The 15,238-nt window shown below is 42.0% G+C and overlaps 1 protein-coding gene across 4 annotated transcripts in view; it reads right to left on the bottom strand.

Annotated features, from left to right (window-relative positions):
- UTRN (utrophin) overlaps nt 1–15,238 on the bottom strand; it is a gene marked incomplete at its 3' end in the record, with an annotated part of 327,056 nt that overhangs the window by 168,493 nt on the left and 143,325 nt on the right. Inside the window, exon 1 of one of the 4 annotated variants that reach the window (XM_083731578.1) lies at nt 3,025–3,593. The exons of the other annotated variants lie outside the window; for them this stretch is intronic. Coding sequence (XP_083587704.1) covers nt 3,025–3,168 — 144 coding nt within the window. The 5' untranslated portion in view covers nt 3,169–3,593. Of the gene's footprint in view, nt 1–3,024; nt 3,594–15,238 lie in introns of those variants that run through there. 4 annotated transcript variants of the gene reach the window in all.

Genomic DNA, 15,238 nt, shown 5'->3' with positions numbered 1-15,238 from the left:
GGCAAACAGTTTGCTGTCAAGGGCAACTTTATGCAGGGCAATGGGTCGCATGATTGAGTGGGGTAGAAGCCAGTGAAGGGCATGACCAAAATCAAAAGTGAGTTGGACACCTGTTTTTTAGCTTTGTGCAATTCCATTCCCTAACCCCCCCCCAGTGGTGGAGGGACAGAACACTTTCCCCATAGGTGTGACTTAATTGTATGCAGAAGGCTTTTGAAATTAGGCTAAAGATTGCACATCCCTATCTTATAGTATACAGCTGTAATGGGAAAAGGGGGCTGCTCGTGCGTAAGCGTTTAAGTCCTCCAAGCTTTACCATCAGTTCCTAAACTTTCCCAGTCTGAGGAGCCATGGGTGCATGGCTACCTCAATCGCTGGCAGAATCCGTCAGTGGGCGTTTCCGGAATTTACGCCAACATAAGAGTTCCTTGACGGAAACTCTCCTTTTGGATTCTCTATGTGACAGTTTCCTCCGCGGAGTGGGCGTCCCCAGCGGAGGTCCTGAGCCCTCCCCGCTGTTCTCACTGGAAACATCTTGGAGCCCTTCCTCCGATTGAGTTTCTGCAGGAACTCTCCCTCTCCCCCTACTGGTTCCTTCCTCCGCATCCGAGGCTCTCCTAGCCTCCTTGAGCCCTTCCACCACCTGACTCTCTGATGGCAGTTCCCTGACAACAGCAGACAGGCTTTTGTTTACAATCTATTTTTAGAACTTTATCTTTTACTCCCCAGCTCAAAAAATTAATTGTAGAATTCAAAATTTTAAGAATACACTTCTAATATTATCTTTATTAGCAATATTCTGAACTTATTTACAAGATATTTTCCATTAATTTCATTTTAAGACAGCTTTAATTTACTGCTCACCAAAACTCTAAGTGAAATTTTTTTGGGGGGTGATAGTGTCATCCCTAAATCTAGGAATAAAACAAGTACTTACGTTGCTAAGTATTCTATCATTTGGCATTACACTATTGAAATCAATCTTAATACAGCTACAGATATGCTTACCATATTCCTAGCATACAAGTTAGTACACAGAATGGTCAAATTACAGGGTTGCATTATTACGATTATAACAAGAAGAATAAAGATTTTTTGGGCACAAGAATATTAAGACTTTCAGTTATTTCTTTCCCCAATTAAATGAGCATAGTAGAATAACAGTGCAGTTCATTATTTCATTTAAAGTTGCTTTAAAATTTGCAGTGCACATTAGATTTTCATTGTGCTATATCATTAACCATTCATTTATCACTGCCTTACATTGACACCTGGTGGAAGAGGCTGGGATTGTAACACATTTCCCAACATCAGTTGAATGAGCATTATAAACAAACTTTGAACACTTCAATTGACAACTGAAACCAACAGTGTATAATTTAAAACGCTATTTCTTTCTCCCTAGAAAATGATAGTTTTGAACAAAAAATGTATCCAATAATTCCAGGCTGTTAGACACTTCTGAGTGATAAATACACCATCAATTCCCATTCATAAAATAAAACTTCCTTTTGCTGCTTCACGAGCTAAGTTAGCAAGATAAATGCATCGCTACTGACATCTGTTCTACGTGGGCAATTTCTTCTAGTATCTTAGTACTACTACAAAGTTGGCTTCTCTGCTTGTGGCAAATGACTGATGTGACAAGGAGAGAAAAAACTATAAGCTTACAAACAACCCAACCACACTATCTTATTTCATGCACAACATTAACATCTTACACACTTCTGGACAAGTTTCTGAAAAAGAATTTTTTACACCCAAAAGCTGCAACGAATGCCAGCTATGTAATTTACTCTTTTAAGTGGCTGAAACAAAAATACTTAAGATAGTCATGCTTTAAAAGTTGTATTTGTACAGGCTGGATATTTTCAAGTTCGCATCATGCCTTCTGAAACATCTATACAAAGTTATAAATGTTTTAGAAATCTAGTCATTCCTATATAATTTAAGGAAGCAAAAAAGACTAAATGTAAGATAGCCAAGAAACCAGCAGATTTGTTTCTTCCTTCTCATAACAAATGACGGAAAATGCAAACAATATTGTTTAATTTTTATCAGTTCACACTGAAGCAAAGAACATGAATTAACTCCTAAAACAACAATATTCAGTAGTATTAAAAATCAGAAGTTCTACCAGCCAGAGCCAGTTTCCTGCTTTGATGATAATCACTGTTTCCTTTTCCCCTCTTGTTTTCTTTGTATGTATGTGTGTGTTGCTGCTGCTGATGATTCAAAATAAGGAAAATACATCCACCAGTTCTCCAATAACCCGCCGAAAGATAAATCCTTGTGTTTCCTCCTGCTCCCACTCTGTCCTTTCTAGCTAGGTTGGCTGTATGAGAAATGGCTCAAGAATGGACTTACAGAGTGAGACTCTTACCTTGAAAGTTAACCAACTTTAATGATTTCCCCTCGTATCTCAAAGTTAAAGATTAGCAAGCACTTTCAAGCAGTTCCACTACAGGAAAGGTTCTGCAACCACACAGAATCTACAACTCATAGCAGTAGATGTTTACATTACTGTCATGAGCACTAGGCCACCTTGGGCTTTTGAATGGAAAAGCAGCATATACATTTTATGAAATATGGGCATTTTACCGTTTTCCTACCTAATTCTTCAATAGAAAAAATAATGTAACACGATAGAAGCTCCACTGGTTGCAGATCTGCAGAAAGCAGGTGCTACCTTAAACTTTTGTAAATTGAAATATGGACTGATATTTTAAAACACACTGGGGGTCTGTACTGAACAGCTCTTACACTAACCTTTTAACTGATCTTTATAAGAAGCAGCATTTCTAACAACATCTTCCCAACTGTGGCTAAAAATAATGAAACCAATGAAAGTATCCATTTCAGTAACTATAATTAATATTTCCCAAGAAAATATTTCTAGTGCCTAACCACACTAAGTCATACTTGTGTTTCTAGATAGATAGATAGATATAGATATTCATCCAATTTGTTAGTGCAAGGAAAGAAAGAAAGAAACAATAGTTTAACTTTCCAGTTTTTACTTACCTTGCAAAGCTTCTGATAACGTGGGGAAGAAACTGCCATTCTCTGCAAGCGATGCAACAATACCACAACTTTCTGCAGCGATGTTCTCACCACCGCCATCATTTTAAGTTTGCCACACTTCTGAAGACACCTCAAAATTTGCATTATAAATGAAGAACAACTATCATTTCCTCTTGGTCACTGGACAACGATTTGCCAGCTCTCTGAGCATGCTCGCTTCCAGGGCAGCTTTTCCGAGTGACAGACTCAAAGGCAAAGGCAGTTAGCATAGTGTTAAAGTGTTTCTTCTTTCAAAAAGCCAAATACACACAAAAACAAAAGCTTGCCGGCATCCTCGAAGCCTGCATTTGCCCAGCAGATCCAGGGGAAAATGCCTGCTACCAAATGGGGAGAGTGAACTACATACCACCGAAGGTTTATGAATTGACAGCAGCGAGCTGCAGAAACAAAGCAGAATTCCTCGGGGAAGACATAATCACAACAGTTCTCCTTTTGAATATGCCTCATAGGAAGAAAGAGAGCAGCGTTCCTTCCCTCACTCTGGAGAAAGATGCTCTCGCGCTCACGCTGGAAGCAGCTCTGGCAGAGCTGTGGAGCAAGTGAATAATACAGTGTGCTATAAATCTTATGAGAAGAGCAGAGGGATACCTGCCCTAATTATATCAGCCATACGTTAAAGGCTAATAAATCACATAGCGACAGCTCTCAAAAGCTAGATTATCTTGCACAAAAGGAAGACCTGCAGGGGGCAAACCCTATCCTGTGAAGATTCTCTTAAAGCTCATTCATCTCCAGAGCTCGGAAAGGAATCGTTCTACATGTAGAAGTACCAATGTTATTATGGTGAAAAATCTAATTAGAACCTTTCCTGCATAGGTCCACTTGAAGAATAAGGCAACTAGGTATGATTTTAGCAAGATAATATTTTAGTTATTGATTACTCACCCTCCTGCTCCCTCCCCCTGGGCAGGATTCTTCACAAGCTTTGGACCTTGATAACAAACTCTGAGAAGTTGTATCATTTAAGGAACTTAGTTTAAGACAGATGCTTCATAATGAGGCTATTCTTTTGCTGTCAGCATCAGTGTGGGTCTAACAGTGAGAACATACTTCAAATGTGGCAAAGTGTAACAAGGCACAGGCTGAAGTCACATGAGGCTGCAGTGCTTCTGAAGCAAAGCAAGTCTGGGAGACTGGTCAGGCGGCCAGTGGCTGGATAGGAGACAGGCTGGGAACCCTGTGTCTGCTGTCTTGAGTTCAACACTGAAATAAAGGTGGGATATGCAACATACAAATATTCATGTATCTTATGATGTGGCAGGTCCCTCCACAGAGAGGCTCACCTGGTGTGGCTTTTGAATGTCATGTGAGGGGCTTTTTATTTTGTTGATTTATAATTGTGAACCTTTGAATTCACTGAATTTTAGATATGCTGCATACTTTTAGTGGTGCAGCATATTTCCCCCCCTATGACGCTGAAGCCTTTGCTGTTGAAATTCTTATGCTGGCATTTTATGCTAGAGTTGGTTTACTGTTCTGCGATTATTCTTGGATATTCATGCTTTATTGTTTGTAAGCCGCCCAGAGAAGCCTGTTATTGGGCGACATTGTAAATGTCATTAACCAATCAATAAAAACAGAACGTATGGATCAAACGTCCTGCTCTAATATCAAGCCACCTACCAGGGCTGAACGAATCAAATAATTCCACAAGCAGAAACCCAATGCACTGTAAAATGGCATGTGAAGAGCAAGTATGGTTCAGGCACTTGACTCTAGCCACACCCTGCAAGGAAAGGACGTGGAACACTTCAAGGAAAATAACCAAGATTAAAACTCCTTCCCAGTCATAAATAGGATCAACAGGTCAGATACTGTGTCAGAAACATGGCTCTAGTGGATCATACTTAAATAGTTATGCTGGAAATAAACTCCATGCCATCAACATGGCCTGGATAGCTCAGATGGTTAGAGCATGGTGATGACAGCACCAAGGTTGCAGGTTCGACTCCCATATAGGACAGCTGCATATTCTTACACTGCAGGGCATTGGATTAGATCAGGCTTCCTCAACCTCGACCGTCCAGATGTTTTGAGACTACAATTCCCATCATCTTTGACCACTGGTCCTGCTAGCTAGGGATCATGGGAGTTGTAGGCCTAAAACATCTGGAGGGCCAAGGTTGAGGAAGCCTGGATTAGATGACCCTCTGGATCCCTTCCAACCGTACAATTCTATTATTCTAACATACATCACAAAAGGACTAATACGAAGGAAGTATATAATGGCTTTATTCCCAAGGATAACCAAGGTGGTGCCCTCCAGATGTTATTATACTCCATTTCCCATCATCCCCACCAGTGGTTATCCTGACTGGGGCTGATAGGAGTTGGGAGTGTAATAGTGTATTGAGGGTAATGCATGGGCTACCCATGCTCTATCCCAAAACTACTCTTGTACTGTAGGAATGTAGAAACAACAAAGTAAAACAATTTCACAAGAACAAAGCTCTCAAGTGTCAGAGACTGTGTGAGAGACTACTTGATTGGTTCTTCCTTCTTCCTACCTACTCCTGCCAACCCCCATGTATTTTTTTTAATATTCCCGAGTTATTGGAGAAGCAGGCAGGTGGAGAATGACAGACATGCACTGGGGCAGTCCCAGAATACTTCGGATGGGGGGGGGAGAACATATCTTTAAAAGTCTTCTTCTCAATCATAAGGAGCACAGCTTCAGGACTACTTGGTAATCCCTTTTACAAAAGCTCAAGCGATTCCTCTTAAATAGCCATCCTCTCTGCCTGTGTGCTGAATAGAGTGCTACCGTACTCCTACAACAGCTCAGAAATCAGGAAAGCAAATGTTTTCACCAAATACTGCAAGCAACCTTTTCCGTGCATGACTAGAGCCAACAAATATTTACTTACTGTGAGATTCTAATTTGAGGCAACAAAATAGAAAAGACAAATGAGGCACTTAATGTTAAAACTAAACAAAACAAAATTGGCTACATTTAGCTAAGTGAAGTTGCTTGATCCCACATGCTTTCCCAAGGATACAGTTTTACACCTCTAGTAGCTAAAACTTGACAACTTCTAACTTTTTCTAAGTTTACCCATTAACTTGGTTGGTGCATATTCTGTAAATCAATACAAAGTTTTAAAATATGAAGTTCTATGATTCTAAGTTTAGTACTCAATGACACTACCAGTGCAACATTCAAAGAATCTCACATCCTGCCCCCCTTATTTTGCCTAGCTTTGTAAAGAGCAACTTCTGAACTCTGGTAGTTGCAACAGCAGGTCTGAAAGTGCGGCAGAGGGCCTTCTTGGCAGTGGCGCCCTTCCTGTGGTACACCCTCACATCAGATGTCAAGGAGATAAAGAACTACAGAACTTTTAGAAGACATCTGAAGGCAGCCTTGTTACTGGGAAGTTTTTAATGTCTGACATTTTATTATGTTTTTATATGTGTTGGAAGCCACCCAAGTGGCTGGGGAAACCCAGCCAGATGGCCATGGTATAAATAATTAAATTATGATTATGATTACAGAGGAGGACCCAGTAAGTTGGTTCATGTTCAGTGGGTGAGGCTGCAGGACCCTCCTCAGTTCCTACCCCTAGCCCATAAAGAGTGAAAGAAAATAAATTGTCCAAAATAAGCAAGTGCATAATTTGTGCAAGTGGGAAGCTTCCCCTTACTCAGGCACAAAAATTCATTATGTGTATACAAACCCTTGCTTTTTTCTACAAAAAGCTTTCTTCAGCCTAAATAGATCTTATCACTCAACTTAATCATCACCCTAAGCTTCCAAAACAGAGAATTCAATAATCAATATATAAAATACAGTGGTACCTCTGGATGCGAATGGGATCCGTTCCAGAGCCCCATTCGCATCCTGAAGTGAATGCAACCCACGTTTGCGCATCTGCGTGGGTCACAATTCGCCGCTTCCGCACATGCGCGTGACGTCATTTTGAGTGTCTGCACATGTGCGAACGGCAAAACCCAGAAGTAACGCATTCCGTTACTTCCAGGTCACCTCACCGCGGAGCACAACCCGAAAACGTTCAACCTGAAGCTACTTCAACTCGAGGTTAGCTAAAACCAAATACATGAATTAGGGTGGGTCCTGAAAACACATATCCCAAGTGCCAAAGGCCAGGGCAAAGAGCTGTATCTTCAGCATATGACAGAAACTATACAATGAAGGTCAGATGCAACTCTTTGGGGAGTGAATTCCACAACCTGGGAGCTTCCACAGAGAATGCCCTCTCCTGGGCCACCACCCATTTAACTTCTGAGGATGGTGGTACCATCAAGAGGGTCCCACTACTGATCTTAACACCAAAGGTCTGCAGAGAAGGAGGATGTTTTTCAAATATTTCATGCCAAAGTCATGTAAGGTGTAATTACAGTATTTTCATAGGCTCTCTCAATCCCGCTTTATTTAAAAGAGAAAATCCCTCCTTGGTAGAATTTCCATGGTTGATAAAATAGTGCAGTCTGTATTATTTGTGGCAGCTCTGAAATTGCCAATGATAGCTCTGTGGACAAAGGTTGTGTGGCTATACAGATGAGGCTGAGGTTTCCACCACATGTGAACAAGGGAAGCTAAGTTGCTTTTCATATATGGATTGTTACACTGCATAGTTAGGTCAATGGTAGCACTAAACTAAAATTTTAACTTTTTCTATGGATATGGAGGAAGGCCACTTACATATTTTTAAAAAATGTAAATCACTTTCCTACTTACATATTAGTAGCAAACATAAAGCAAAAGCAAACTGTACTATAAAATTAAACAATGAAAATTCTAAAAGCTTAAAATACCAAGAATAAGCTGACAAATTATCAGTAAGCAGCAAACAAAACAAAACAATAAAAACAATGGAAAAACTCATTAAAACTTACTTTTACATTTTAATATTTTGTTTCACTTTAAACAAATGGCAGCCTTAAGCTAAGCTTTACTAACTTTAGTTTCAGTGGAACAAAACCAAAACCCCTTATTTTATGGTAAACTGGGGGTTGTTGTTGTTGTTGTTGTTTAGTCGTTTAGTCGTGTCCGACTCTTCGTGACCCCATGGACCAGAGAACGCCAGGCACCTCTGTCCTCCACTGCCTCCCGCAGTTTGCTCAAACTCATGCTGGTAACCTCGAAAACACTATCCAACCATCTCGTCCTCTGCCGTCCCCTTCTCCTTGTGCCCTCCATCTTTCCCAACATCAGGGTCTTCTCCAGGGAGTCTTCTCTTCTCATGAGGTGGCCAAAGTACTGGAGCCTCAGCTTCACAATCTGTCCTTCCAGTGAGCACTCAGGGTTGATTTCCTTCAGTATGGAGAGGTTTGATCTTCTTGCAGTCCATGGGACTCTCAAGAGTCTCCTCCAGCACCATAATTCAAAAGCATCAATTCTTCGGCGATCAGCCTTCTTTATGGTCCAGCTCTCACTTCCATACATCACTACTGGGAAAACCATAGCTTTAACTATACGAACCTTTGTTGGCAAGGTGATGTCTCTACTTCTCAAGATGCTGTCTAGGCCTGTCATTGCCCTTCTCCCAAGAAGCAGGCGTCTTTTAATTTCGTGGCTGCTGTCACCATCTGCAGTGATCATTGAGCCCAAGAAAGTAAAATCTCTCACTACCTCCATTTCTTCCCCTTCTATTTGCCAGGAGGTGATGGGACCAGTGGCCATGATCTTCGTTTTTTTGATGTTGAGCTTCAGACCATATTTTGCGCTCTCCTCTTTCACCCTCATTAAAAGGTTCTTTAATTCCTCCTCACTTTCTGCCATCAAGGTTGTGTCATCTGCATATCTGAGGTTGTTGATATTTCTTCCAGCAATCTTAATTCCGGCTAGGGATTCATCCAGCCCAGCCCTTCGCATGATGAATTCTGCATATAAGTTAAATAAGCAAGGAGACAAAATACAGCCTTGTCGTACTCCTTTCCCAATTTTGAACCAATCAGTTGTTCCATATCCAGTTCTAACTGTAGCTTCTTGTCCCACATAGAGATTTCTCAGGAGACAGATGAGGTGATCTGGCACTCCCATTTCTTTAAGAACTTGCCATAGTTTGCCGTGGTCGACACAGTCAAAGGCTTTTGCATAGTCAATGAAGCAGAAGTAGATGTCTTTCTGGAACTCTCTAGCTTTCTCCATAATCCAGCGCATGTTTGCAATTTGGTCTCTGGTTCCTCTGCCTCTTCTAAATCCAGCTTGCACTTCTGGGAGTTCTCGGTCCACATACTGCTTGAGCCTTCCTTGTAGAATTTTAAGCATAACCTTGCTAGCGTGTGAAATGAGTGCAATTGTGCGGTAGTTGGAGCATTCTTTGGCACTGCCCTTCTTTGGGATTGGGATGTAGACTGATCTTCTCCAATCTTCTGGCCACTGCTGAGTTTTCCAAACTTGCTGGCATATTGAGTGTAGCACCTTAACAGCATCATCTTTTAAAATTTTAAATAGTTCAGCTGGAATACCATCACTTCCACTGGCCTTGTTATTTGCAGTGCTTTCTAAGGCCCATTTGACTTCACTTTCCAGGATGTCTGGCTCAAGGTCAGCAACCACACTACCTGGGGTATACGAGACATCCATTTCTTTCTGGTATAATTCCTCTGTGTATTCTTGCCACCTCTTCTTGATGTCTTCTGCTTCTGTTAGGTCCTTTCCACTTTTGTCCTTTATTATGGAAATCTTTGTACGAAATGTTGCTTTCATATCTCCAATTTTCTTGAACAGATCTCTGGTTCTTCCCATTCTATTGCTTTCCTCTATTTCTTTGCATTGCTTGTTTAAGAAGGTCTTCTTGTCTCTCCTTGCTATTCTTTGGAAATCTGCATTCAATTTCCTGTATCTTTCACCATCTCCCTCGCATTTTGCTTGCCTTCTCTCCCCCGCTATTTGTAAGGCCTCATTGGACAGCCACTTTGCTTTCTTGCATTTCCTTTTCATTGGGATGGTTTTCGTTGCTGCCTCCTGTATAATGTTACGAGCCTCCATCCATAGTTCTTCAGGCATTCTGTCCACCAAATCTAAATCCTTAAACCTGTTCCTCACTTCCACTGTGTATTCATAAGGGATTTGACTTAGATTGTATCTTACCGGCCCAGTGGATTTTCCTACTTTCTTCAGTTTAAGCTTGAATTTTGCTATAAGAAGCTGATGATCTGAGCCACAGTCAGCTCCAGGTCTTGTTTTTGCTGACTGTATAGAGCTTCTCCATCTTTGGCTGCAGAGAATATAATCAATCTGATTTCGATGCTGCCCATCTGGTGATGTCCATGTGTAGAGTCGTCTCTTGTGTTGTTGGAAAAGCGTGTTTGTGATGACCAGTTTGTTCTCTTGACAGAACTCTATTAGCCTTTGCCCTGCTTCGTTTTGATCTCCAAGGCCAAACTTGCCAGTTGTTCCTTTTATCTCTTGACTCCCTACTTTAGCATTCCAATCCCCTATAATGAGAAGAACATCCTTCTTTGGTGTCACTTCTATAAGGTCTTGTAAGTCTTCATAGAATTGGTCAATTTCAGTTTCTTCAGCACAAGTAGTTGGTGCATAAACTTGGATTACTGTGATGTTAAAAGGTCTGCCTTGGATTCGTGTGATGGATTCGTGTGATGGATTCGTGTGATTGGATACAACTGGGGGTTGTACTGTTCCCTAAAAGTGTGATTCTTGAAGTAATATTGTCTCCCAGGATTCTTCTGTTACATATTTTCATTCTCCATGCAGTGTCTGTTCCTGCCTTGTTAAGTAGAATGTTGTTTCTAGCACATAACGAGAACTTTTTGGCCAAGCCTACCATAATCCCTTTACTGACTTCCAGGCCTACTCTGTAAGTATATGAATATTTAAATTAATTCTTCCAGCCATTTCTTTGCCACAGCTTTATCTAAGGACCTATAGTCATCTTTAAGAATTCTAACACATTCTTCAGACACTCAACCTTCGTGCTTACTCTCTGGGTTTAGATCAGGGGTCAGCAACCTTTTTCAGCCTTGGGCCGGTCCACCGTCCCTCAGACCATGTTGAAGGTCAGACTATATTTTGGGGGGGGGGAATGAACGAATTCCTATGCCCCACAAATAACCCAGAGGTGCATTTTAAATAAATGGACACATTCTACTCATGTAAAAACACACTGATTCCCAGACAGTCTGTGGGCCAGATTGAGAAGGCGATTGGGCCGCATCCGCCCCCCCCCCCCGGGCCTTAGGTTGCCTACACCTGGGTTTAGATCAACTTTTTCAGTAAGATTCCCACCCCAGGCCGGGGGTCGGCAACCTGCGGCTCCAGAGCCGCATGTGGCTCTTTAAAGCCTTTGCTGCGGCTCCGGGGAGGAGGCGATGGGAGGAGGCGAGGAGCGGAGGCGAGGGGAGGAGGCGAGGAGCGGAGGCGAGGGGAGGAAGCGAGGGGCGGAGGCGAGGGGAGGAGGCGAGGGGAGGAGGCGAGGGGAGGAGGCGAGGAGTGGAGGCGAGGGGAGGAGGCGAGGGGAGGAGGCGAGGAGTGGAGGCGAGGGGAGGAGGCGAGGGGAGGAGGCGAGGGGAGGAGGCGAGGAGTGGAGGCGAGGGGAGGAAGCGAGGGGAGGAGGCGAGGAGTGGAGGCGAGGGGAGGAGGCGAGGGGAGGAGGCGAGGGGAGGAGGCGAGGGGAGGAGGCGAGGAGTGGAGGCGAGGGGAGGAGGCGAGGGGAGGAGGCGAGGGGTGGAGGCGAGGGGAGGAGGCGAGGAGTGGAGGCGAGGAGTGGAGGCGAGGGGAGGGGAGGAGGCGAGGGGAGGAGGCGAGGAGTGGAGGCGAGGGGAGGAGGCGAGGGGCGGAGGCGAGGGGAGGAGGCGAGGAGTGGAGGCGAGGGGAGGAGGCGAGGGGAGGAGGCGAGGAGTGGAGGCGAGGGGAGGAGGCGAGGGGAGGGGAGGAGGCGAGGGGAGGAGGCGGAGGAGTTAGTTGCCTGAAGCCCCTTTTTAAACTTAAGCAGGGGGAAGTTTGGTGAATTGTTCTTTCCTTGGGGAAAGCAGGCTGCATTGAAAGGGGCCGTATACACTGGTCACTGTTTTGAAGGGGAGTGAAGAACACACACTCAAAAAAAGGTAACTTGTTAATTTTATTTCTATGAGGAGGAGTAATTCTGAGGGGTCAAACAAATGAATAATAAAAAGGTATTTTTATAATGACGAATGCCTCATTATTAATTATTATTTACATCAGCCACTGATTATGATTTATGGTACACTGGGGCCCTGATTAATTTTCTATGGCATTTTGGGGCATTGATTATTGGGCATAGCAAGTTGCGGTCGCGTGGAATTTGTGCTTTGTGACTGTTTGAGGTGGGTTTTTTTTCTTGGGAGGCTGGGCGGTGCGAAGAGAGGGAGGCTTGTGGTAGTGTCGGGGCAGACACTGAGCACTGAGGTTCAGGAGCAAAAGTCCCATTAACCTGGTTACCTGGTTGTAAATTAAATATTTTAATTAGCTATTTGTCCTTTTTTCTTGAGATTGACAGCTGACTGCACGATCCTGTATATACAGCATTAAGGCAAGAAACAATATATACAGTGTTATATTTGTTTTAAATGTTGCAATGTTTTTGCGGCTCCCAGTTGTTTTTTTTTTTTTTTGGAAACGGGTCCAAGTGGCTCTTTTTGTCTTAAAGGTTGCAGACCCCTGCCCCAGGCTGTCAATAATAGTGCCTGAGGGCTATTGTCCTCAACTGTACCTAGTCTTTGGCCAGCAAACCTGAACGATTACATATTTTAAAATTCTGCCTCTAATATATTCACTATTTTCATTCAACTGGACACCTTTTCCTCATTCTAATTCCTGCTGAATGCTATGACACATGCAGGAAATCAGGTCAACACTAACCCCTAGGATGACTGCCAGCAGTATAGTACAGATTTTCATGTTCTGCTCTCATGTTTTCTAAGTAACTGGAAACCAACATACTCTGAAACATAACATCTGCACAACCTTATGATACAAAATATCATAATTCTTCCTCTTTTCATTTGTTAAAGACACCGTGTCCTTTTTTCCACATACTTTATAGCCAGTGAAAATATCCAAGTACACATGTTTCCCACTGCCAAGTGGGGTAATTCATGACAAAAAATAGTGTAGGGAATTTTTAAGTTCTGATCCAGGATCCAAATTGAAATAACAGTCAGAAAGAGAGATCTATACACAATATTAGCCTTGTTAATATTTTCTGTTTGATGAAGATATCATTTGGCTTATCTTCAATACCTGGAAATTAAGTGTACCTCTCAAAGAAGATGTGGGAACATTTCAGGAAGTCCTAGATTGTTAAGATCAGAGTGTGAGCTGAGTGACAAACCAGCTAAGTTAGCCTTGTCATAGCCAATAGAACAGAAATAACTATAGTTGATGGATTTTCCTTTGGAAGACATGAAAAATATATTGCAAAACTCTAAGTTCCGAAAATAAATAGAATCAGTCAAGTCTTCCTAGTATTTGTCATAAGGACAGGACAGAACACAGTAAACAACCAGTTGTCTGGGGAAAGGCTGTTCCCTTGTGTGCATAACTGGCCATAAATGCACTAAAACCAAAATTATTTTTGTAGTACATAGATTACATACTGCTCCCAAGAAGCTGAAAGCCTACAGCAAAAAAATAAATCACAAGAAATAAATCACTAGATACAAGTGAAAATCTACAAAAAGTAACTGCAACCCACCAGCTCAAACATTTAATTCATCCATTACACATAATTAAACTAGAATAAAATTAAACGGTCATTGAGTTTAATTTAGTTACTGCCATGAAACAAACCTTGCAGAATTTACTAACATTCACTGTAATCTCTATTTTTTAGAGTTCATGTAATGCTTATATTCACATCAGTGTGCTACTGGCATTTTTACTATGAAACATTTTGATTAAAAAGTGCAAGATGGGCTCATACTTTAAACAGAAATTTCCTTCACTGAAATCATCAACATACAATCAAATGAGATAATAGTATAAGATACTGTACTTTATTTTCTCATTTTGTCTTTGCACAAAGTGTGGATCCTATAATTGCTTTTTATTGTAACGCTTAATATTTTGTACAAATACAGAAACATAAGAATTGTCTTGTATTTGATGTTCCACATCAAACTAAGGTCTATCTTATCCAAAATTCTAGACTTGTTCCTTCTCTCTCTCTCTCTCTCTCTCTCTCTCTCTCTCTCTCACACACACACACACACACACACTTAATTTATCTTCATGGGGGGGGGGAGAATCTAAGAGATTTTAGGTTTATTTGAACTGAGGGTCTCCCTTAGCACTGCAATGTACAAGCTTTCTCCAGCTGAAGCTATCCAGGAAAGATACCCCCTAGTAAACAAAAGTATATCCCTATTGATTCCTAACATGGAGGTCTAAAGAAGCAGCACAAATAACAACCAAGGAGGATTGCAGCAAAGGTTTTTTGCTGGGGAAAGAAGTGCCAAGCTAACAAAAATTACATTGCTGACATACTACACTGCCTCATTTTATTAACTATGCAGTCAACCACTTCCCCTGTCCTTCCTTCGAATATAAGAAGTACCGCCAAACTTCTCAAAAGAGCAGGGACACTGCAAAACTTTGTGATGATTCAGACACTGGCACTGCACAGTCTAAGAAGTGCAACTTGAAACCCTTTTTAATTTCACTGAGGATGTTGGCACATACAACCTTCAAGCTGGAGCTAGAGCATCCAAAGGATAATAAAGGAAAACCTCTAGGTTCATGCACTGTTCCATTAACACCTCTAAAAGCATCACACCTCCAGGCAACCAGTTGAGTTAGTTGTGCATTCTTGAAAAAGAGAATTTATAGTCATAGGATAAGGCTGAAGATGGAATTGGGCGGGGAGGGGGCAGTGAAACCACTGTATGTAACCACTGCCAAGTGAAGGGTCACTTCAATAAATGATTCAGTTCATTGCCACTTCTAAACAGTTGGCGGGGGGGGGGGGCAATTTGCTAGAGATCTGGCAGTTGTGCCTCAATTTTTCAGTTGCTGTTTCCTTTGCATTTGCAGTCCCAGAGCAAAGATGCTTAAGTTTTAGCTGCAAATGCTCTGAAGGAATGCCTGCATTGTTAGTTCTGCACGTTTATGATTAACAAGTTCTCACTCACTAAAAACAAATCAAACTTTGTTGACCATCAAAAGGGTTTGCCATGAACTCGAAACTGCATGCACATGACTAAACCCATT

The sequence above is a fragment of the Podarcis gaigeae genome (assembly GCF_964106915.1).
Source record: "Podarcis gaigeae genome assembly, chromosome: 3".
Taxonomy (NCBI): domain Eukaryota; kingdom Metazoa; phylum Chordata; class Lepidosauria; order Squamata; family Lacertidae; genus Podarcis; species Podarcis gaigeae.
The sequence above is the reverse complement of the archived record's forward strand: the minus strand, read 5'-3'. Positions and strand labels throughout refer to the sequence as shown.